Source organism: Mus caroli, unplaced genomic scaffold, assembly GCF_978045245.1.
Source record: "Mus caroli unplaced genomic scaffold, Mus_caroli_1 scaffold_9, whole genome shotgun sequence".
NCBI lineage: Eukaryota > Metazoa > Chordata > Mammalia > Rodentia > Muridae > Mus > Mus caroli.
Window position 1 is genome coordinate 54,484,277 of NW_028227264.1, and position 25,885 is coordinate 54,510,161.

Below are 25,885 nucleotides of genomic sequence, written 5' to 3' on the forward strand. Positions count from 1 at the left end.
CATTTTCACGCACAGCAGGCATCACTTGTCGGAGGAGGGAATTTAAAAAGCACAGAGTGTATCATAGCACTGTTTAGAAAATGTGAACACTGCATGTAGACAGATTACTTGGTAAATGCAAAGCGGAAAACAGTGACATTAATGCAGCCAACAACAATCCACGAGGTATTTGTGGCCCAGTGCAGTGTGGCAGGACCCAGGAGGGAGAAGAAACAGGTAAAGATGCTACAAAGCAGATGAAAGATGTTTTAACTTCTGGCCCAGTGTGCACTCTAAAGTCACTGCTCCAAAGTTTATGTGAGAGAAGTGGTAGGCTACGTTAGGCATACAACAGTCCTGGTGAGGATGCCAACGTCACCACGTGTTAGCTGTCTGAGGCAGAACAGGCCACGTCCTTCAACCTCAGTTTATTCTCCGATGAAAGCATGGGACGTGCACTGGGTGCACTGAAGTGAGCGTGGCTGTTCAGCTCTGGGGGCTGCACACACTGTCTTCCTCACTCCACTTCTCCCAAACGGCAGAGCTGACTCTTCAGGAATATAATCGTATTCCAACAGCTATAAAACTGTCATTAGAATACGTAAGACATACACAAGATTGATTACATTCACAAGACAAATAGCTTCTTAATAGTATAACTTTTTTCTAGGTTTTTCCCACCAAGAGAACTGAGTTTGATTAGAAAAGAAAGTAAGATGTGGTCTGTGGGTGTACATTCCTACCACACGTCACAACTAATAAATCAAATAACTGCATAAACTATGACTTAACAAGTAGAGATCCTCAGGAGCAAAAAACCAAAAATTACACGTAAGAAGTATCTGTCAGAAAGCATCGCAACCATGTCAGGAGTGCAAAGCCACTGGCTGATGACCAGCACCCACTGCGGAAGCGGCTCCTCTCCCTCTCCCGTGACACCCACCGCAGTTCCTTTCATCAGGTTATGAATGGGCTGGAGAAGCGCCTCTGTCACTGTGCTGTTGTATAAGCACTCAACTGCACACTCTTTCTGGTCGCAGAGCATCCGCAGAACGTCAGTCACCATACTTGCAGGAGAATAATTCTCTGAGAACCAGGAAGAACACAGCAGAAAGTCAAAGCACTGCCTACTTCTGCTTCTCACTGTGCACTGGCTGCTATTCCAGAAAGGTCAAGGGGAGCTTGGTTATTTGAAAAAAAAAGCCATACAACTAAAGCTCAGAAGATGAGAATTGTAAACTGAAACTTATCTCGTTTAGCTTACTATCTCTTCAAGCTAATTAAAAAAAAAATACAAAAGACAATGTAACGACTTTCAGTTAGACACCAAATCATGCCTTGATATTGAAGATATGGTTAGAGGAAGACTCAACAAGCCTCTCAGAAAACTAGTTCATTACATTCACTGTTGTTCCTTTTCTTAATGAGCTCAGTAGGAAATGAAATGAAACTTTCAGATTAAACTACAGGCAAAAGGAAGACACCAAAGAATGGACGCCTCCAGAAGGTGGTATACTATGTGACCACAAGAGGCCGGAAAATAGAGGCATTGCCAAGATCATCCTCCAAAACATGAGATAGGAAACCAAAAGGGTCCACAGTGGCACATGGTAGGAACAGCAACTGAAATAAATGTGACTTTCTGATTAGATATTTAGTTTGATTAATTTGATTAGATACTTAATCTAACCTCCTTACACAAATGTGATATGAGTGCCTTAGAAACGGTATAATACTAACAAGGTTTTTACTTCATTCCATAAGGGTGCGAACTTCAACTTCATGCCTAACCAGAAGAAAAAGGATTTAGTGACTTTTCATTCAGTTCCAGATGAGAAACCTTGTTTGCAATGACAAACACTCTGCATGAATACTTACCTGTTGACATAATAGAAGTAAATGCCTACTGAGCATTGCACTAAGCATAGCAGTCTGAGAAGACAGCGACAGCTGACTAGACAGTAAGTCACAACACTGAGTACCTTTAACAACGGAAGAGCATGTTCAGTCTACACAATGCTGTAGAAGCATGTAGTAGGGGTCTTGTACTCTGTTGTATTAATGCTATAAAGACAGAAGATGTCTAGGAATCACATTAAGACTGATACACTATTATAACCACACAGGAAAATCCTTCCTGCTGACACATATATTCTATGACTAACATGTAGCCCAACCCATTTTTCTCTTACTCCAATTTCTCTCAGAATTTGTCTGAACATTCCATGTTATTTCCCAATTTTAAAAGACTATGGTCTACATTATTATTTCTGATATTATATCTTACTTTGAAGATTTATATAGAGATACAAAAGAAAAGGAGAAGTTATTTTAAGTGGTAATAATTTAAAACATTATTACAAGCTGGTCAACACACATAAGAGCAAGTGGCAATTTACAATACAGCATAAAGAGATCCTCTTTTACTTTATGCTTAACAAAGAAGAGCCTGAAAACAACTGAATTTTTGGATTTGAAATGTGTGACTGTGCCCTGGATCTTCCCTCTTAAAGAAAGAAAGCATTTATTTTTAATTTGACAAGAGGCACAGTTGAAAGATGCTGAATTTTAAAAGATTTTGGATCTTAAAAAAGACTGAATTTCTTTTATTTTAATGTATTTTTTATTGGTTATTTTATCTACTTACATTTCAAATGTTATCCTCCTTCCCTGGATTTCTTAAGGAGGCTACATTTTTAGGTATTTGAATTTTTTTAAAGAATTATTTATTTTATATACATGAGCACACTATGCTGTCACTGTCTTCTAACACACCAGAAGAGGGCATCATATTCCATTATAGATAGTTGTAAGCCACCATGTGGTTGCTTGGAATTGAACTCAGGACCTCTGGAAGAACAGTCAGTGCTTTTAACTGCTGAACCATCTCTCCAGTCCATGATGTTTGAATTCTTAAAGACTATGGGACCTTTTAAATTTTGGAATATTTTAATACTGTGATGATCTTATTAATGTGACATCTTGGGGATGAATGAGAAAGTAGAGATTGTTGCTTACTAGTGCTCTGTTTCTGTATCAAGTTGGCAAAGGTTCAGTTGTGCTGGCTAGCTTTATGTCAATTTCACACAATCTACAGTCATTCTTATGTCAATTTGACACAATCCACAGTCATTTTTAAGAGGAGACACCTCAGTTGGGGAAATGCCTCAATAAGATCAAGTTATAGGCAGGCCATTTGAGCATTTTCTTTTTTTTTTTTTTTTTTTTTTTTTTTTTTGGTTTTTCGAGACAGGGTTTCTCTGTATAGCATTTTCTTAATGAATGATTGATGGAGGAGGGCCCAGCCAATGAGGGTAGAGCCACCACTGAACAGGTGGCCCTGGGTTCTATAAGGAAACAGATTAGCAAGGCAGTATGCAACAGCCATCCATGGCCTCTGCATCAGCTCCTGCCAATGGATTCCTGCCCTGTTTGAGTTCCTGTTCTGACTTCCTTCAACAGTGATATGAAAGTGTAAGCCAAATGAACCTGTTCCTCCCCAAGTTGCTACAGTAATGGTATTTCTGCATACTATAGTAAAACCCTAACTAGGACAAATTAAAAACAGCAAGCTGATCAAAATACCTTGGAAACACAAAGGGAAAAAAAAAAAAACACCAAAAAGAGAGCATAGCAATTAATCAAATTTCCCTTGATATCCCTTGAAAACACCTTTATATTAAGAAAAACACCCGGGTGTGGTGGCGCACGCCTTTAATCCCAGCACTCGGGAGGCAGAGGCAGGCGGATTTCTGAGTTCGAGGCCAGCCTGGTCTACAAAGTGAGTTCCAGGACAGCCAGGGCTATACAGAGAAACCCTGTCTCGAAAAAAACAAAAAAAAAAAAAAAGAAAGAAAGAAAGAAAAGAAAAGAAAAGAAAAGAAAAGAAAAGAAAAGAAAAGAAAAGAAAAGAAAAACATTAAGATTCTCAGCCAAACTGACTCGAAATTAGAACATTAATAGATGAGAAATGTCTTAAAACATCTATGAACAAAATGAAATTTCATGGCTTACTTCAGAACCAATGTAATGTCTTACAAGTAATGCAGAGTCTTAAACCCATTTACCAAAATAGGTAAATAACTCAAACATCTAGACAAGAGAATACTCAAAAGTTTGATTATTGTTTTTCCTCCATTTAAAATACATGGATTAAAGGTTGAATATACACCAGAGTTAATCAATCAATAATCAACTTAGGGATGAGACATTTACCTGAACACATGACGGACGTCATCTTTGGACAACTTGGTGAATAGTAGATAAGTTGAGTAAACAAAACCAGCAGATTTGTCAGGGATACTGAATCTTTACAAAAGAAAACAAAGAAGTAATTTGTAACATGCTTACAATCTAAAAAATCATTTAACTGCATTGCACTCGCCTCTAAAATTGAATCATAATTTCTATGTAAACCCAAGCAGGCATGAGTTGTGAACCAAAACATATCACCCCAGGATGGTGCACAGTTAATGGGCAGCTAACATCCCAGAGTCTTGATATGTTCAGGCACAGTTCTGCCATCTGTTTGGAGCTGATCATAGAAATCCACAACAGATGTATGGGACTCAGTAGGGCTATTTAAGTCAATTCACTTATGATAAGTAAAATTCATCTTAGTATGTTGGTTCTGCTGAGTTCTTTAGGACAGTAGAACATGGCCAGTATTTTTTTCCATCACAGACTCAGTATTAAGTAACTGAAGCTTTGTGCCCAGACCATCTCTATCACAAAGACAAAAGGTGGTAATTGCAGTACAGTTATCCATTCATAATCACCAAATAAATAATGAGTATAATGGCTTGCCAAATAAACCACTGTAGCATATTTACCTTTCATGTTTTCCACATGGCACAAAATAGTCTGTTTAATAGTTAAAATACATGCTAGGCTCAGGACACCAACCAGATGGAATACCAAGTTAGCCCCATAGGTACATTTTACCAAGGCTTGCTATAGACTCTTTCATTAAAACATTCTGGAAAAGCTATAATTTAAAGATGATTGCTGGTTTCTTTTATTCTCAAACTCAGTTTTGAAATGAGCTCTGATTGTTTATAGAGCAAATACAGTTGTTAAAAAAGAACATAAGATGCTACATTTATTATAGATGAGAGGCACGTAAAGTTAAGTTGAATACCTGCAAAAATATGAAATGTATTCACTAGTCTTTGTAGTTTTGTAAAAGCCAGCAATACCATATGAAATAGTACCTCTTTAACTGAAGCTCTCATGATGTCCCCACTCTGTCTTAAACTATATGACACAGCCTTGAACATTGTAAGAGAAGTACATTATGCCCTGTCAGTTCCCAAGGAGCTAAAATAAATTAGAGCAAATAAAACAACTAGACAAGAGCATCACAATGACAGACTCTGAAGCAGTACCAATAAACTACAGTTCTTATGATAAGGCTGACAAGCTAAGATCAGATTTTCTACTTTTAAAATGTATCAGAGGCCCTGAAACTATGTTCAGATTTGACTGAGTTGGAAGACCCATAGGACTCATATAATCAAGTTCACATGACACATTATAATAAAACTATGGAAGGCAAAATCAAAAAGAAAGGTTACAGAAGACAAAATACAGAGCAAACCAGGCACAAGCTTGTGAGAACCTCTCCCAAGGGAGTCATGAAGAATATATTCAATTACTCCAAAAAATCTCACTAGAGATGTAGTGCCCAGGGTTCTTATAGGAAAGGCGAACACATACATGTCCTCTGCCTAGTACCTATCAAAATTTTAAAGTCCAAAAAGCAAACCTGGTGTTCACCATAAATGGTAATATTGGCTTCTACAAATAGGTTAGGCACAGGGAACAGTCTACAAACAATTTAAGTGACCTTATTAATGCTGGGACTAATATGACCCCAACTCCCCACACGGCAGACAGGAGCCAAGCTTGCAAACAGGCCATTCTAAGGAAAGCAGCCTTAGCCATACCATGTTGACTTTCCTGTATGACCATAAACATGGCATATTATCCACTAAGACCATAATATTTACTGTCAATTTGCAGAAGGTTTGCTGAACTCTGCCCCATACTGTGTTTTTTGTAGAGATATAATATCTTGGGAGAAATAAAGATGATCACTGATCTCTATTTGCAAAAATAAATGAAACAGGATAAAAACATGATCTGATACTCTCCCCAGCATCATCCTATGTGCTGGCTCTTTTGCATATACTTGACACAAGCTAGAGTCATTTGAGAGGAGGGATCAGCAACTGAGAAAAAGGCTTCCATAAAATCAGGCTGTAGGCAGAGCTGTAGGGCATTTTCTTAATCAGTGATATATGGTTGGCTGGACCAGTTCATTCTGGATGGTGCCAGTCCTGCACTGGTGGTCCTGAGTTCTATAAGAAAGCAGACTCCGTAAGTTATAAGGAGTAAGTCGATAATTAACAATCCTTCACGGCCTCTGCATCAGTTCCTGTCTCCAGGTCCCTGCCTTGAGTTCCTGCCATGGCTTTCCTCAGTGATGAACTTAGAAACGTTAAGGTGAAATAGAGTCTTTCCTCCACAACTTATTTTTTGGTCATGGGATGCAAAATAGCACTCCTCCATGGCCCCTGCTTCAGGTTTCTGTATTGAGTTCTCCAGGTTGCTATTCTGAATTCCGTTCCTGAATTCCCTTCATGGTAGACTATGCGCTATAAAATAAAATGAAGCCTCTCACCATCAAGGTGCTTTTGGTCACAGTGTTTTGTTACAATGAAGAGCAAAGTAATATGGCACCATAGCAGATACTGTTGAAGTCTGAATAAGCATGACATTAAGAGGCTCATTGATTCGATGCTTAGCCATCAGGCAGTAGCACTACTGGAAAAGGATTAGGAGGTCTGGCCTTGTTGGAGGAAGTATGGCCCAATCCAGACCCAGTGTCCCTCTCTTCCTTCTGCCTGTGTATCAGGATGTAAAACCCTCAGCTACTTCTACAGCACCATGTCTGCCTGTGTACCACCATACTCCCAGCCATGAGAATAATGAACTTAACTCTCTGAAACTGCAAGGCAGTCCCAACGAAATGCTTTGTTGTATAAGAGTTGCCTTGGTCACGGTGTCTCTTCACAGTGATGGAACAGTGACCGAGATAGATACCAAGCCTAGTTTATAAATGTGAACCTGTGTACTGTAAATCTTATCATACCTTTTCCTACTTATTAGTTCTAGTTACACTCACCTTTTCTATTCTTCAGCTTTATGGGGAATAATTTCCTGCCTTGTGTATAAATCAACAGTCTTCCTAAAAGGCACAGTGAGTGAATGAAATAAATATATTGCAATTCTTGTCCTGAATAGTAGAAACTCTTTTGCTTGGTTCCTGAAAAGAGAAATGAACAAGAACATTTATTTTAATGATATTATATTTCACAACACTTGTCTTCAAGCCTACCTGAAAATCAAACCTAATATCTTTATTGGAGAAGCAACTGGTATAAATTTTAAACATTTTTCTTATTATTTATTATTACCTTTGATAACAGATTGGAGGGAAAGTAATCATTATAAAATTAGTAACTACTGTTTCCAGTCCTCAAACTAAAAGTAGTATCAGGTTGTGGGAGTTATCCATCACTAAAGAAAGACTAAAAAAAAAAAAAAGATGAGAAGAAGTCAACAGAAAAAGTATTTAATTTTTACCACTGCACAGGTTTTAACTGTAAATTTAACATAGAAACCAATAGGAAGAGAATCTTGGTGAGAAATGTGTGTATGTTCTTGGGAAATAGTTTTGATTTTTAACTTATATACAAAGACTCCAGCCATTGTAGGTGTATGATGCCCAAAAGAGTTAAGTGGGAACAAGCAAACAAGGTGGTATGTTTTTGTTCTATATACATAATTAATTGTGAATGTGGTATTTTAAGTTCTTTTTTAAGGTCCCCCCATCATAATGGACTGTAACCTAGAATCATCAAGCAAACAAATCCTTTCCTCGCATCTGCTGCCATTTGTCACACCAACAGAAATAAAACTGGAGCAACCATATAAAAAGCCAACACAGATTAAGTCTATGAAAATATTTCAATTCTGCACAAACTCTGAAATACATTTGACATAGTTCTTGTCCCAAGCATTTTGAATAGGGGATGTACTGCATACAACAGATCATACTGATTACAACTGGTTCTGCAACAAAAATTGTAATTTCTAAAATAAATATAATCCCATATATTCTCCCTTTATTTATCCCTCACTCATTCAAGGAGTATTGAGTATCACTTTTACAAGATGCTAATGGATTCAGTGAACTTTAGAACTATTCAGAGGAATAGGGGTATAACTCAGTCAATAAACTGCTTACTTTAAAAGTACAAGAAAATGAATTTCATCCCCAGAACACATTAAACACAGAATAAAACAAACAAATAACAATAACAAGAAGACATAGTTGCACACACTTTTACTAATTCCAGCACAGGAAAAGTGAATACACTATGTTCCCGAGGGTCCTTGGCCTCCCAGTTCAGCCAATTCAGCAAGTGTGGGATAGTGAGAGAGACCCTGTCACTCTGAGAAAGGCAGACAGTTTAAAAGGAACAGTATCTGAAGTTGGACTCTGGACTCCATATGCCTATGATGTAGCATGAGTGAACTTTAGCCAAGATACTGATATCACTGTTGCCTTCTGTGAAATCCCATAAGCATAACCTGTCTGGTCCCCATGTCTCTTGGAATATTGATCCTGGAGCCCCAACAAGCATAATCTGCTTCTCCAGTCCAGACCTCCAAAATCTTGCAGAATCCTCCCACAAAGCATGTTTAAAGAAATTAAAAACTATAAGATCAGTTTATCACATTACTGAACCCCATTCCAAAACATTTTCTTGATCACCTCACAAAAGCAACTTAATTGCAAAGTTTATTTAGTTCAGGGGATATAGTCCATCATGTTAGAGAGGGCACTAATAGGACAAGTCCTTTGGATCTGTGAGCACCAGACTGCTTGTTCACATCTTGGCAGATCAGGAAACAAAAACAGCTCAGTCTAGAATAAGAACAAGCTAGAACCTTCAAGTGACACTTCCTAGTCAACCCCTGCTACCAGCAAAAGCCCAACTCGTGAAGTAGTCACATCCTCCAAAAACAACACCTCCAGATAAGAACAAGTAGCTAAAACACATTAGCCTATGGCAGAAGACACTTATATCCAAACGTTAATAACATCTAGCCAGATTCCACACTAATACATAACTAACTAAGGTAGAAAACCTACGCCTGTACCCTCCTATCTTTATGGCATATTCTCTCTGTTCAATTCCTTGAGTGCCAGGAGTGGAAGGCTATAATCCAAAGGTGGCAAAAATAGGAGAAATAACCAAGCATTTGGAAGTAAGTGGCAGAAGACTGCAGTGAAACACCCTCCATTAGGTAAAAAGCTAAGCAAAGCTAAGATGATGGACATGAGGGTAAGCAAGGTGAGATGCAACTTCAAATATCAACAGATAAGAAAAGTGAACAAATGTGTGAAGTAACACAAATTTATTATGAGACGTAAAATAGGCCTTCTGAGGACCCTGATATAGCTGTCTCTTGTGAGACTATGCCAGGGCCTAGCAAACACAGAAGTGAATGCTCACAGTAAGCTAGTGGATGGATCACAGGGCTCCCAATGGAGGAGCTGGAGAAAGTACCCAAGGAGCTAAAGGGACCTGCAACCCTATAGGTGGTACAACATTATGAACTAACCAGTACCCCGGAGCTCTTGACTCTAGCTGCATATGTATCGAAAGATGGCCTAGTAGGCCATCACTAGAAAGAGAGGCCCATTGGACACACAAACTTTATATGCCCCAGTACAGGAGAACGCCAGGGCCAAAAAAAAAAAAAAAAAAAAAAAAAAAATGGGAGTGGGTGGGTAGGGAAATGGGGGAGAGGGGGGAGGGTATGGAGGACTTTTGGGATAGCATTGGAAATGTAACTGAGGAAATACGTAATAAAATAAAAAAAAAAAATAGGCCTTCTGTGCTTTCTCATCCACTACATGCACTGGCTTTAAAAAAAATCAATTATTTATCTTTGAAATTTTTTCATTGCTTTCAGTTTAACAATTTACCCAAGTATAAATCATAAAATATGTTCATATTTTTGAAATAACTTATTTGCTTAGAAAATAACAATAACAGGTTCACAAAATCTATAGATCAACAGCTTGATCTATAAAATATAAAAAAAAAAATGGCATGGAAAACAGGTGATGCAGGGCTGGAGAGATGGCTCAGAGTTAAGGGCAGGGGATGCTCTTCCAAAGTACCTTGGTTCAATTCCCAGCACCCACATGGCAGCCCACAACTGTCTGTAACTCCAGTTCCATGATTTGACACACACACAAACCCACACACATCAATGAACATAAAAAATAATAAATAAATTTTTAAAAATGATTAATGAAAAGGAAAACAGGTGATGCAGAGTACAATGTTGAACATCTAAGATGAAGTTCACTGTTTTATAATAAATAATATAACTTCTGCAGTCACTGTGGGTGAGGCAATAGGAGCAGAAATAATTAATAAAAGCACTGATAACTCAAAGAAGCTTAAGAAGAACAGATCAGACATGGAACGGAGAGCCAAGTTATGAGACTAGCACTGAAAATTGGCAGAGAAAAACACAGGCTGGGAGTGGGTGTCCAATCACACACAGAGAGAGAGAGAGAGAGAGAGAGAGAGAGAGAGAGAGAGAGAGAGAGAAAGAGAGAGAAAGAGAGAGAAAGAGAGAGAGAGAGAGTAAATAATCTGCATTTTGTGTCACTAAAGCTCATGAGTACCTGATTAAATGAGTGGTACAATATCAGAGGGGAAAGGATAATGTGTTCTTACACTCAGAACAAGTCACATGAGAATCAAGGACATATTGAAGAGGATCATACAACAAGCACAGCTACAAATTCATTTGGAAGACAGATATGTTTCTGAAAGTCATTGTATATACATCATTGTGTGTGTGTGTGTGTGTGCACGCGCGCATGCGTGTGCTTGTGTCGTAGTTGGGATTTACATTGCTGTGAAAAGACACCATGACCAAGGCAACTCATAAAAAGGACAACATTTAATTAAGGATGGTTTATGGGTTCAGAGATTCAGTCTGTTACCATTAAGGCAAGAAGCACGGCAGAATCCAGGCAGACACAGAGCTAGAGGAGATAAGAGTTCTATGTCTCCTTTAGAAGGCAAACAGGAGAAGACTGGATTCTAGGCAGCTAGGAGAAAGGTCTCTCAAGACCCACCCCCTTCCTCCAACACATCTCCTAATAGTGCCACTCCCGAGGTCAAGCATATTCAAACCACCACCATACACACACACACACACACACACATATTTATGTACATGTTATGTATATGTATGTGTATATATGTGTGTATATGTTTATCTATGTGTATATATATGTATATATATATATTATTATAATATATATTATTACATGAAATATATATTACATTAAAGTGATCTTACCCTGCTATCAACAACAACTAACAAGTCGTCACTGAAAGTAACAAAGGAATAGCTATAATGCACGACAGGAGTAGTCCTAAGAAAAGAACTTATAGCTACAGATGCCACTGTTAGCAAACCACACAGATATCAGATAAATACTGACACAACTAAGGACTTTGGAAAAACCATAACAAGCAAAATTGAAAATTGGTAAGTAGAAAGGAAAAAATATGATCAGAGAACAAATTAATGACATGAAAATGAGAAAACAATATTATCAATGAGACAAAGATTGGTAGGTTGGTCACCAGGAGCCTGTGGGACCCCAAGAGCATCCTATTTCACAATGAAGCATTTGAAACCCTAGGATTAACCAGCTTGGAACACTACTCCAGCAATCTTTCTCAGTCGGGTCCACTTGGGACACAGCCTACACAAGTGAGTTGCACATGCTTCCCTGAACTCCATTTTCTAGCACTGCACTCGGTCCCAAGGAACCATGTAGAATCCCAAAAGTGTCCTCCTTCCAGTGGAGGCCTGCAGGGACCCCAGAACTACCATCTTAGAATATTTTCCCACCAATCCCTTGCCAGTGGAGTCCACCTGAAGCATAAGCAGCAAAGTATCCTGAACTCCATTTCCCCAATCTCCGAATCATCCAGCCAACACCAAGGAAAACCAGATGCCTATGGGACAGTGTAAGAACAAAGTCAACAAAACCCAGAGCAATATGGCATCGTGAGAGACCAGCTATCATGCAAAAGCAAACCCTGGCTATACTAATGAAACTGAAGCATAAGAAGAAGACCTTAAATCCAAACTTTTAAGGGTGATAGAGGACATGAATAAGTCCTTTCAGGAAATACAGGAAAATGTATTCAAACAAGTACAGGCATTAAAGGAAGAAGAAAATACATATAAAGAAATACAGAAGAAAAGCGCCAGGGAAGCTAGGGCGCAGGGTCAGCTGACACTCGCCAGCTACACACAACACCTGCCACAGGATCTTAAGACTTCTAGTGAGTGGAACACAGCTTCTGCTCCAATCCAATTGGGCGAGGGACCTGAGACTGCATTAGTTAGGGAAGCAGAAAACCGGCCTGAGTAGGGCCACAAGCCTCTTCGGGTCTGACCAGCACCTGGGTAGCTAGAGCTCAGGGTCGGCTGACACCCGCCAGCTACCCACGACAACCGCCACAGGACTTTGAGACTTCTGGTGAGTGGAACACAGTTTCTGCTCCAGTCCAATAACGCGGGGCCTGAGACTGCTTTGGTTGGGGAGGCAGAAATCCGGCCTGAGTAGGGCCACAAGCCTCTTCCGGTCTGAACAGCACCAGGGTAGCTAGAGCTCAGGGCCTGCTGACACCTGCCAGCTACCCACAACACCCGCCACAGGATTTTGCGACTTCTGGTGAGTGGAACACAGCTTCTGCTCCAATCCAATTGCGCACAGGACCTGAGACTGCATTAGTTAGGGAAGCAGAAAACCGGCCTGAGTAGAGCCACAGGCTCTACTTTTCCTTAATATCTCTTAATATCAATGGACTCAACTCCCCGATAAAAAGACATAGACTAACAAACTGGCTACACAAACAAGACCCAACATTTTGCTGCTTACAGGAAACTCATCTCAGAGAAAAGGATAGACACTACCTCAGAATGAAAGGCTGGAAAACAATTTTTCAAGCAAATGGTATGAAGAAACAAGCTGGAGTAGCCATTCTAATATCTGATAAGATTGACTTCCAACCCAAAGTCATTAAAAAAGACAGGGAGGGACACTTCATACTTATCAAAGGTAAAATCCTCCAAGAGGAACTATCAATCCTGAATATCTATTCTCCAAATACAAAGGCAGCCACATTCATTAAAGAAACTTTAGTAAATCTCAAAGCACACATTGCACCTCATACAATAATAGTGGGAGACTTCAACACACCACTTTCACCAATGGACAGATCATGGAAACAGAAACTAAACAGGGACACAGTGAAACTAACAGAAATTATGAATCAAATGGATCTGGCAGATATCTACAGAACATTCTATCCTAAAACAAAAGGATATACCTTCTTCTCAGCACCTCATGGTACCTTCTCCAAAATTGACCACATAATTGGTCACAAAGCAGGCCTCAACAAATACAAAAATATTGAAATTGTCCCATGCATCCTATCAGATCACCATGGACTAAGGCTGATCTTCAATAACAAAATAAATAATAGAAAGCCAACCTTCACGTGGAAACTGAACAACACTCTTCTCAATGATACCTTGGTCAAGGAAGGAATAAAGAAAGAAATTAAGGACTTTTTAGAGTTCAATGAAAATGAAGCCACAACATACCCAAACTTATGGGACGCAATGAAAGCATTTCTAAGAGGAAAACTCATAGCTCTGAATGCCTCCAAAAGGAAACTAGAGAGAGCACACATTAGCAGCTTGACAACATACCTAAAAGCACTAGAACATAAGGAAGCAAATTCACCCAAGAGGAGTAGACAGCAGGAAATAATCAAACTCAGGGGCGAAATCAATCAAGTGGAAACAAGAAGAACTATTCAAAGAATCAACCAATCAAGGAGCTGGTTCTTTGAGAAAATCAACAAGATAGATAAACCCTTAGCCAGACTCACTAGAGGGCACAGGGAAAGCATCCTAATTAACAAAATCAGAAATGAAAAAGGAGACATAACAACAGATTCTGAAGACATCCAAAACACCATCAGATCCTTCTACCAAAGGCTATACTCAACAAAACTGGAGAACCTGGATGAAATGGAGAAGTTCCTAGACAGATACCAGGTACCAAAGTTGAATCAAGATCAGGTTAATGATCTAAACAGCCCTATATCCCCTAAAGAAATAGAAGCAGTCATTAATAGTCTCCCAACTAAAAAAAGCCCAGGACCAGATGGGTTTAGTGCAGAGTTCTATCAGACCTTCAAAGAAGATCTAATCCCAGTTCTTCACAAACTATTCCACAAAATAGAAACAGAAGGTACTCTACCCAACTCATTCTATGAAGCCACAATTACTCTGATACCTAAACCACAAAAAGACCCAACAAAGATAGAAAACTTCAGACCAATATCCCTTATGAATATTGATGCAAAAATACTCTATAAAGTTCTTGCTAACCGAATCCAAGAACACATCAAAACAATCATCCATCCTGACCAAGTAGGTTTCATCCCAGGGATGCAGGGATGGTTCAATATACGGAAATCCATCAAAGTAATCCAGTATATAAACAAACTCAAAGACAAAAACCACATGGTCATCTCGTTAGATGCGGAAAAAGCATTTGACAAGATCCAACACCCATTCATGATAAAAGTCTTGGAAAGATCAGGAATTCAAGGCCCATACCTAAACATGATAAAAGCAATCTACAGCAAACCAGTAGCCAACATCAAAGTAAATGGTGAGAAGCTTGAAGCAATCCCTCTAAAATCAGGGACTAGACAAGGCTGTCCACTTTCTCCATACCTATTTATTCAACATAGTACTTGAAGTCCTAGCCAGAGCAATTGGACAACAAAAGGAGATCAAAGGGATACAAATTGGAAAAGATGAAGTCAAAATATCACTTTTTGCAGATGATATGATAGTATATATAAGTGACCCTAAAAATTCCACCAGAGAACTCCTAAACCTGATAAACAGCTTCGGTGAAGTAGCTGGATATAAAATTAACTCAAACAAATCAATGGCCTTTCTCTACACAAAGAATAAACGGGCTGAGAAAGAAATTAGGGAAACAACACCCTTCTCAATAGTCACAAACAATATAAAATATCTTGGCATGACTCTAACTAAGGAAGTGAAAGATCTGTATAATAAAAACTTCAAGTCTCTGAAGAAAGAAATTATAGAAGATCTCAGAAGATGGAAAGATCTCCCATGCTCATGGATTGGCAGGATCAACATTGTAAAAATGGCTATCTTGCCAAAAGCAATCTACAGATTCAATGCAATCCCCATCAAAATTCCAAATCAATTCTTCAACGAATTAGAAAGTGCAATCTGCAAATTCATCTGGAATAACAAAAAACCTAGGATAGCAAAAACTCTTCTCAAGGATAAAAGAACCTCTGGTGGAATCACCATGCCGGACCTAAAGCTCTAATACAGAGCAATTGTGATAAAAACTGCATGGTACTGGTATAGTGACAAATAGACCAATGGAATAGAATTGAAGACCCAGAAATGAACCCACACACCTACGGTCACTTGATCTTGGACAAGGGAGCTAAAACCATCCAGTGGAAGAAAGACGGCATTTTCAACAAATGGTGCTGGCACAACTGGTTGTTATCATGTAGAAGAATGCGAATCGATCCATTCCTATCTCCTTGTACTAAGGTCAAGTCTAAGTGGATCAAGGAATTTCACATAAAACCAGAGACACTGAAACTTATAGAAGAGAAAGTGGGGAAAAGCCTTGAAGATATGTGCACAGAGGAAACATTCTTGAATAGAACAGTAATGGCTTGTGCTGTAAGATCGAGAATTGACAAGTGGGACCTCATGAAACTGCAAAGCTTCTGCAAGGCTAAAGACACCATCAATAAGACAAAAAAACCACCAACAGATTGGGAAAGGATCTTCACCTATCCTAAATCAGATAAGGGACTAATATCCAATATATATAAAGAACTCAAGAAGGTGGACTCCAGAAAGTCAAATAACCCCATTAAAAAATGGGGCTCAGAACTGAACAAAGAATTCTCACCTGAGGAATACCGAATGGCAGAGAAGCACCTGAAAAAATGTTCAACATCCTTAATCATCAGGAAAATGCAAATCAAAACAACCCTGAGATTCCACCTCACACCAGTCAGAATGGCTAAGATCAAAAATTCAGGTGACAGCAGATGCTGGCGAGGATGTGGAGAAAGAGGAACACTCCTCCATTGTTGGTGGGATTGCAAGCTTGTACAACCACTCTGGAAATCAGTCTGGCGGTTCCTCAGAAAATTGGACATAGTACTACTGGAGGATTCAGCAATACCTCTCCTGGGCATATATCCAGAAGATGTCCCAACAGGTAAAAAGGACACATGCTCCACTATGTTCATAGCAGCCCTATTTATAATAGCCAGAAGCTGGAAAGAACCCAGATGTCCCTCAACAGAGGAATGGATACAGAAATTATGGTACATTTACACAATGGAGTACTACTCAGCTATTAAAAAGAATGAATTTATGAAATTCCTAACCAAATGGATGGACCTGGAGGGCATCATCTTGAGTGAAGTAACACAATCACAAAAGAACTCACACAATATGTATTCACTGATAAGTGGACATTAGCCCAAAACTTAGGATACCCAAGATATAAGATACAATTTGATAAACGCATGAAACTCAAGAAGAATGAAGACCAAAATGTGGACACTGTGCCCCTTCTTAGAATTGGGAACAAAACACCCATGGAAGGAGTTACAGAGACAACGTGTGGAGCTGTGATGAAAGGATGGACCATCTAGAGACTGCCGTATCCAGGGATCCATCCCATAATCAGCTTCTAAACTCGGACACCATTGCATACACTAGCAAGATTTTGCTGAAAGGACCCAAATATAGCTGTCTCTTGTGAGACTATGCAGGGGCCTAGCAAACACAGGAGTGGATGCTCACAGTCAGCTATTGGATGGATCACAGGGCTCCCAATGGAGAAGCTAGAGAAAGTACCCAAGGAGCTAAAGGGATCTGCAACCCTATAGTTGGAACAACATGATGAACTAACCAGTACCCCGGAGCTCGTGTCTCTAGCTGCATATGTACCGAAAGATGGCCTAGTCGGCCATCACTGGAAAGAGAGGCCCATTGGATTTGCAAACTTTATATGCCCCAATATAGGGGAATGCCAGGGCCAAAAGAATGGGAATGGGTGGGTAGGGAAGTGGGGGGCGCTATGGGGGACTTTTGGGATAGCATTGGAAATGTAATTGAGGAAAATATGTAATAAAAATATTAAAAATTAAAAAAAAGAAATACAGAAAAATACAATCAAAATGCAAGACCTGAAAGGGGAAATAAAAGCAATAAAAAAAAAAATTTTTGAGACAATCCTGGAGATGATAAAATCTAGGAAAGAGTACAGGAACTACAGACACAAGCATCACCAATAGAATACAGGATATGCAAGAGAGAATCTCAGGCATAGTAGATATAATAGAAGAAATCAATATATCAGTAAAAGAAAATACAAAATCTAGCACATTTCAAACACAAAATATTCAGGAAATTAGGAACATTATGAAATGGCCAAACCTAAGAATAATAGGAATAGAAGGAGGAGAAGATTACCAGATCAAAGGCCCAGAAAACACCTTCAACAAAACCAAAGAAAAAAAACTTCCCTAACCTAAAGAAAGAGATGCTTATAAATGTACTACAAGCTTACAGACCACCAGACTGGCCAGAAAAGAAAATCTTCTTAACACATAATAGTAAAAATACTACATATACTACATACATATATATGTCTGTATTTAAAAAGAAGAGAGAAAGAGAGAGAAATTAAAAGTTGCAAGGGGAAAGGGTCAAGGCAGAGCTACCAAAATTATACCCAATTTCTTAATGAAGACTCTAAAGGCCAGAAAAGCCTGGACAGACTTTTTGCAGATCCTAAGAGACCACAGATTTCAGCCCAGAAAACTATACCCAGCAAAATTTTCAATCACCATAGATGAAGAAATCAAGATATTCTATGGCAAAACCAAATTTAAGCAATATGTTTCCACAAACCCAACCCTACAGAAGATAGATAATAAAAGGAAAACACCAACACAATGAGGTGAAAATAATTTAAAACCAGTAAAACCAATGTTTTTAGTTCCTGTATTTCATACATATAAAATCATGTCTACAGATACATATAAATCATGTATACACAAATACACATATATACCTGTAATATTATATAATAATAATTATTATATATTTAATATCATATATATATATATATATATATGATATTAAAGTAGAGGCCAAATAGTCTAGGAGAATAAAGGAGAATGGGATGGGAAGTAAGTAAGGGGAAAATAAAGAGGTATGGCAAGGGTGAAATGTGCTCATCACTTCATATACATGCATATTTAAAAACCTGTATATATGGGAAGAGACAGGAGAAAAGTCTAGAGGGTCAGGAAAGGAATAGAAATATATAGCAGTATGGGTTGGGGAGCAGGGGAAATCACTAGAAACTCCCAGATGCCAGGAAGCAAGAGGTTCCCAGGACCCAGTGGGGATGCCATTAGCCAAAATATCCAACAGAGGGGAGATAGAACCTGAAGAGACCACTTTCAGTAGATAGGCATCATCCCCAGTTGAAGGATGGGGCCACCAACCCATCTAGAAAATTTTAACCCAGAATTGTTCCTGTCTAAAGAAAAAACAGGGACAAAAAATGGAGCAGAGACTGAGGGAAAGGCCATCCAGAGACTACTGTACATTGGGATCCATCCCATCTGCAGACACCAAACCCAGCACTATTGCTGATGCTAAGAAGTGCTCACAGAGTACTTCTAGTATGACTGTCCTCTGAGAGGCTCTGCTAGAATCTCACTAAGACAGATGGAGATACAGTCAACTATTGGACTGAGCCCAGGGACCCCAATAGAACGGTTAGGAGAAGGACTGAAGGAGCTGAAGAGGATTGCAACCCCATAGGAAGAACAAAAATATCAAGTAACTCCCCAGAGTTCCCAGGTACTTAACCACCAACCAAAGAGTATATATGTATGGGTCCATGGCTCCAGCTACATATGTAGCAGAGTATTGCCTTATCTGGCATCAATGGGAGGGGAGACCCTTGGTCCTGTGGAAGCTTGATGCTCCAGTGTAGGGAGATGCTAGAGGGGTGAGGTGGGAGTGGGTGGGCTAGGGAGCACCCTCTTAGAGACAAAGCATGGAGGGGGGATAGGATGGGGGATTGCGCAGGGAAGACTGGGAATACGGATATTTGCAATGTAAATAAATAAAATAACCAAAAAAAATAGTAATATATACAATTAATACAATGAAAATTTTAAATTAGATTTTTTTAAAAAAAATTTAAGCCATTACTAGGCTGTTTTAAATAAGTTAGCCATTTTAATATATATATATATATATATATATATATATATATATATATATATATATATATATATATAATAGAGAAAACAATGCTTACCACAATGCTTTGGATGTCTCAGAATTTCATCAGCTTTCATAGCCTCACATAACTCCAAGTACTGAACACATTGCTGAACTGCTGTAGTTATCTGAGAAAGAAATAATTATAACAACTGATTAGTCCCAGAAATACCTAGTATCCAAAACGTCAAACATCAATCAAAGATATTAAAAAGACTAATGAAAGGAATGGGGACATCATCAGGTAAAGATATAGTTGCTAGAATTTCCCGGTATCATGGTGGATCTATCAAGATTCGCCACCGGAGGAATCAGATTTAATAGGGCTTACAAGATAAGGTTTTAGTTGTTATGCCCAGAGACTAAATTATCATTGTTTCTGAAAAAAAGAAAATTCTAATGATGTATATGTGCAAAATATCATATAAGATCCTATCACTGATCATGCTAATTTTTAGAATTAATTTAACAAAATGGAAATTGGGAAAATTACTCCTATACTTGTTAATAATTGTTAAAATTTAAACAACAGCTGCTGGATAGATGGATAAGAGGTGAACAGCAGTTGTTCTTATGGAAGACCAGGTTTGATTCCCAGAAACCTCATGGTGGCTCACAATCATATGTAACTCTAGTTGCAGAGAATCCAAAACCTTCTGGGCTCTGCAATTAGCAAGTAAACACATGGTGCACAGACACACACGCAGGCACACATATTTAAACATTTTTAAATAATAAACTATATTTATAGAAATAAAATCTCATGCTTTTTCTAAATGTTCTGTGTACCCAACAGAATTGGTCAGTGCCTGTTACTGTAAGTCTCTCCTCCGCTCCCTCACCTCGCTAACTTTTCTTCTCACCACCCAGAAACATGACAAGTGGATCAAGCATCTGTTTCCACCTCAAATATCACAATCACATACAACTAATAAAACATTTTCAAAGTCAACAGAACACGGTTACAGTAAAAAAATGATGTGCAATCTTGCTGTCCCCAAACATTTCATGTATGATGTCTCCATTCGTCACAACAGAGATTTCCAACCCCCTTCATCACAGACATACTTCTCCTTAAGTTTTATTTATTTATATTATTTATGTGTATGTGCCTGTGTGAGTTTCTGGGCACCGTATGCACTCAGGTGTCCTGAGAGGCTAGAACAGAGCATTGAATCTCTTAAAATGGAGTTGCAGGTGGTTGTGAGCTACCATGTGGGTGCTGCAAGTGATTCTGGGTTCTCTATAAGAGCAACAAATGCCTTTAACCACTGAGCCATCTCTCCTGACCTACCGAAATACTCCTTATAGAGGCATTTTAATTCTATAATTATGCCTTATAATTTCTGAACAAAATTGATGCCCTCAGTAAGATAAAGACTTGTGAGAATTGACTTCGGTGACATTTTTGCTGACCAGTCTCAAGTGATGGGAACAACTAGAGTATAATAAAGGACTAAGAACTGAAAATGTAAAGTCACCTGACATAAAGAAATAACAGACAGCCACAACTGGTATATGGTGCTAGACCAGGGCCATGCTACCTTTTCAATGGGTAAGCAATGGTCACAGGGAGGTTCTTTTCCAGGTATTGCTGTTTTGTTTGGTTAGTATCTCTAAGTATGGTAAGAAGGCTTTCCATATACTAAACTGTTTCTAAAATTACAGATGTTCACATTGCACATCTGCTTTCAATCTACTAATCTGAGACCCTGGATCAAACCCAGTCACATCACCTGGGCACAGAGGCTCTAAAGGACCTCTCCATAGACAACGTCACTCAACTTGACATGGCAGCCCTGGAAGATGTAAACTGACCTGCAGTGACCCAAATGGAAAAAGACAGCTAGGACCGTACCCTTTCATAGTCATTAGGCATCTGAATATATCTTTTTCTTTTTGTTTTTTTCATTCTCTTCTTTCATTGTAAAGCATGACAGCCTGAAGCATAACTTCAAAGTCCTGCATATCATCCCAGAAAATCATCAAATCCACAGACTGTTTTCAGACTCTTTCTTCACTTCCACCTTGACTAAATCAAACTTCAGAGGTCAGAACCTACATCTGGTATGGTGTACATCTCAAACTCAATACACTTAAACTGACCACATCTAAGCATTATCATCTTTCCCAGAAAATGTTCTTCTCCTACTGTGAAAGTTACCTCCCCTAAGGGCATTAATCACTCTGTTATCCAAGACTCCAGAGATTGAACATTCAAAAGAAACAGTCTCTAAATCCTGCCTCCTAAATATGGCATTACTGAATCATCTTTGTATCCTGATTCACTGTCACTGTCTTAACTTACACTTCCATCATTTTTTTCTTCATTTACTGTCCAGCCTCTCAACTGTCACTTTTTGCTTTAACACTTCTCTATAGTATAACTCTCGACACATTTTCCAACAAAATGAGACTGTCACCCAAAGTGATCTGAAATAGCAGTTGCTTGAAATCATGAAATTTGCAGTAAAATGGATAAAGCAAGAAAAATCATCCTGAGTAGAGTAACCCAGACCCCAAAATACAAATATGATATATAGTCACTTAAATGCTGATGTTAGCTGTTAAGTCTTCAATAAGCAGGCTACAATCTGTACATACGGAGGAAGGCACTAGTCACTAGGGAGAAGGGGAGAATCTCCCTAGGAAAGGAAAAGAGAGTGAATAGTTATTGATGAGTGGGGGTAAGGGGGACTGGAAAGGGAAGGTAAAATGAAAAAGGGGAGATAGAAGTGCTTAAGGAAGGGGATGCAGGGAGAATAGCTAAAACTAGGGGCCATTTGAGGGGTCATATGGAAACTCACTAGAGTAGAAGCTTCTAAACATATCTCACAGACAAATGAAATTCCCAGTGCCAGGAATGGGTAAAATCTAATTGAATTATTGGCCAAAGAATCCCGTGGAACCCCCAAAACCACACATGCTATTGCCAAACTATTGGTTGTTTTCCATACACTGATGGGTAAACACCAACCCAGCCTTAAACCCTTTGATCTACAAATGGTGACTGCCTGTAAGTTATGTTGGGGCAATAGAGGCAAAGATGTTGTAGAACTAACTATGCTGGCTAGTTTTATATCAACTTGACACAAGCTAGAGTTATCAGAGAGGAGGGAGCCTCAATTGAAAAAATGCCTTCATGAGATTGGCTCTAGTCAAGCCTGTAGGGCATTTTCTTGATTAGTAATTAATGGGGGAGTATCTAGCCCATTGTGGGTAGTGTCACCACTGGGCTGGTAGTCTTGTATTCTGTAAGTCCAGGTTCCTGCCCTGTAGGAATTCTTGTCCTGACTTCCTTTACTATGAACAGTGATATAGAAGACTAAGTCAAATAAACCCTTTCCTCCCTCCACTAGCTAGTTTTATGTCAATCTGACCTGATCACAGAAGGAACCTCAACTGAGAAAATGCCCCCATAAAATCTGGATGTAAGGCATTTTCTTAATTAGTGATCAATGGTGAAGGGCCCAGCCCATTGTGATTGGTGCCATCTCTGGGCTGGTATTCCTGGGTTTTATATGAAAACAGGCTGAGCAAGTCATGACGAGCAAGCCAATAAGCAGCCTCCTCCATAGCTTCTCCATCAGCTACAGCCTCCTAGTTCCTACCCTGTAGAGGTCTTGCCCTCACTGCTTTTGATAATTAATTATTATATAGAACTGAGAATGAAATAAACCTTTTCCTGCCCAAGTTACTTTTGTTCATGGTGTTTAATCTCAGCCATAGAAACCCTAACTAGGACAGAAATCAACCAATATTTGACTGGATTTAAGGCTCAGTCCACAAGATGGAACCCATACCTAACACTGCTTAAGTGGCCAAAATCCTGAGACCAGATAAGCCAGGGACCTAGCAATGAGAAACCTTTGAACACTTAGTCCTAAAGGGGAGATCAAATCCCCTCAGGACTCTGGGAAGCCTGCAGAAGGGACATGAAGATTATAAAGCCAGTGGAAATGGAAGGAACCAAGGCCTTCTAGACACAACAGGACTGCTGCACATATAACCTCACGGAGACTATGGCAGTGCACAGGGTCTGCACTAAGCCAGATGGAGCCCCAACACTGAGAGGGAAAGTGGACACAAGCCTCTATCCCTAACCCAGAAGCTATCTCCAATTGATAACTATTCACAAAGGAAAAATTAGTTTCTGTAACAGAGTCTCACTGGGTATAGAAGTAACACTTAAAGGCAGGTTCCATGTCGAGAAGTAGTTGACAAATACAGAACAAACTCTTGACGTTTTTGGTTGTGAGCCTAGTCTTTCAAGACTGACCCATCTCTCCAGCCCTAAAACAAACTCAATGGTACTTTTGGAGGTTTTTTTTTTATTTGGTTTGGTTTATGTTTGTTTTGTTTTGTGTTATGTTTTTTTTTTTTCTTAGAGTTGCTTTTATGACATTTCTGTGTGTGCAAGTGTATGTGTCTCTGCATCGATGTGTTTGTTGTGCTTTTTAGTGGAACTTTTCTTTCTGGTCATTTGTTTGGTCCTGCCTCCTAATAGCTGCTAGACTCAAGGGTCTGCCTCAGCACATAAACCATAATCATTGCCTTCCTAAACGCTTTTTAAAATTACATGATTTCATATTTGTCCAGTATTATGCTTTACTAATTTCTTTTCAATTTCTTTCAGTATCTTCATACATTGTTCCATAATGGCAATGAATATAGGGTTTTGTTTTTGGTTTTTCTTTTGGGGGAGGGGTAAGACATTTATAATATCCACTTGTATTTGGTATCATTTAAACCAATTTTTGCAAACACAAAATCATTTCTCACTGAGTCTTTTTCATGAACTTTCACTCACGTGTATCAGTATATTTTACAGAAGGAATTCCTTTATTAACAACTGACCCGAGTCAAATTACATGTCAGTTCTTAAAAATATAGATTCTCAGCCGGGCGTGGTGGTGCATGCCTTTACTCCCAGCACTCAGGAGGCAGAGACAGGCAGATTTCTGAGTTCGAGGCCAGCCTGGTCTACAAAGTGAATTCCAGGACAGCCAGGGCTATACAGAGAAACCCTGTCTCTAAAAAACAAAAACAAAAACAAAAAAAACAAAAAACAAAAAATATATATAGCTTCTCTCAAACCATGATGTCATTTATGGCAGCCCAGTTTTCCTCGTACTCACGCATTTGCTGTGTCCCTTACTGCTCCTTCAGACTGAACTTTCACCTCCTTACAGTTCACTGAATGGTGTTTAGGTCACATTAAAAGGGACTGCTTCATTACCCATCAGTTGCTGCCACTCATCTCTGCATGTGCAGGGCACTACATCATTGTGTAATATTACTTTCATCATAAAAACAGACATGCAGCTTACCAGACATTTATATTTCTTTTCAAGAAGTCTCAGTACTGCAGTTCTGCTGTAATATGCATGCTAAAATTAAAGAGAAAAGCCATTAATGTTAAAGGTATGTCATTTAACACCTATTTCCTCCATCATTTACAATATCATAAACCACATCATAACTTAGGTGGAAAATATTATAAACAATGTCAAGCCGGTTTTCCAAAGCTCAATGAATTACAAGCATCGTAATCACAGGAAAGCTAATTACATAAAAATTAGTGTATGTCATTTAGGGGCAGATTTAGAGCTGAGGAGACCAATCCATAACAGTGCATGATTCAAGGGAAAAATATGTAAACAAGAAAGAGACAAGACCACCACTTGTATACTGACCACATGCACAGAATTCTGCAAAGGTGAGACACTCTAATAAGACAGCATCTTTGTCACCTTAGGTCAGTATTATCTTTAAATAAATGACTATGCCTGAAATGGCTTTATTTCCTTAGGACCAAAAGTAGGTAGAATTAAAACACATACATACGAAGCAGAAACCGGCCTGAGTAGGACCACAGGCCTCATCCGGCCGGATCAGCGCCGGGGTAGCGGAGCACAGGGTTGCCTGACACCCGCCAGCTACCCACAACCCCCGCCACAGGATTTTGGGACTTCTGGTGAGTGGAGCACAGCTTCTGCTCCAATCCAATTGCGCGGGACCTGAGACTGCATAAGTTAGGGAAGCAGAAACCGGCCTGAGTAGGACCACAGGCCTCATCCGGCCGGATCAGCGCCGGGGTAGCGGGAGCGCAGGGTTGCCTGACACCCTCCAGCTACCCACGACCCCCGCCGCAGGATTTTGGGACTGCTGGTGAGTGGAACACAGCTTCTGCTCCAGTCCAATCACGCGGGACCTGAGACTGCTCTGGTTGGGGAGAGAGAAATCCGGCCTACATAGGGCCACAACCCTCTTCCGGTCAGAGGAGCACCAGGGCAGCTGGGGCGCA

The 25,885-nt window shown here is 39.3% G+C and overlaps 1 protein-coding gene across 1 annotated transcript in view; it reads right to left on the reverse strand.

Moving 5' to 3' along the window:
* The window catches only part of Tbc1d32 (TBC1 domain family member 32), a 244,143-nt gene that overhangs the window by 168,922 nt on the left and 49,336 nt on the right, over window positions 1-25,885 (reverse strand). Inside the window, exons 10-14 of the mRNA XM_021174643.3 lie at window positions 24,909-24,968; window positions 19,616-19,706; window positions 7,169-7,309; window positions 4,195-4,287; window positions 923-1,065 (exon numbers count right to left, since the gene is read on the reverse strand). Coding sequence (XP_021030302.1) covers window positions 923-1,065; window positions 4,195-4,287; window positions 7,169-7,309; window positions 19,616-19,706; window positions 24,909-24,968 — 528 coding nt within the window. The remainder of the gene's footprint in view (window positions 1-922; window positions 1,066-4,194; window positions 4,288-7,168; window positions 7,310-19,615; window positions 19,707-24,908; window positions 24,969-25,885) is intronic.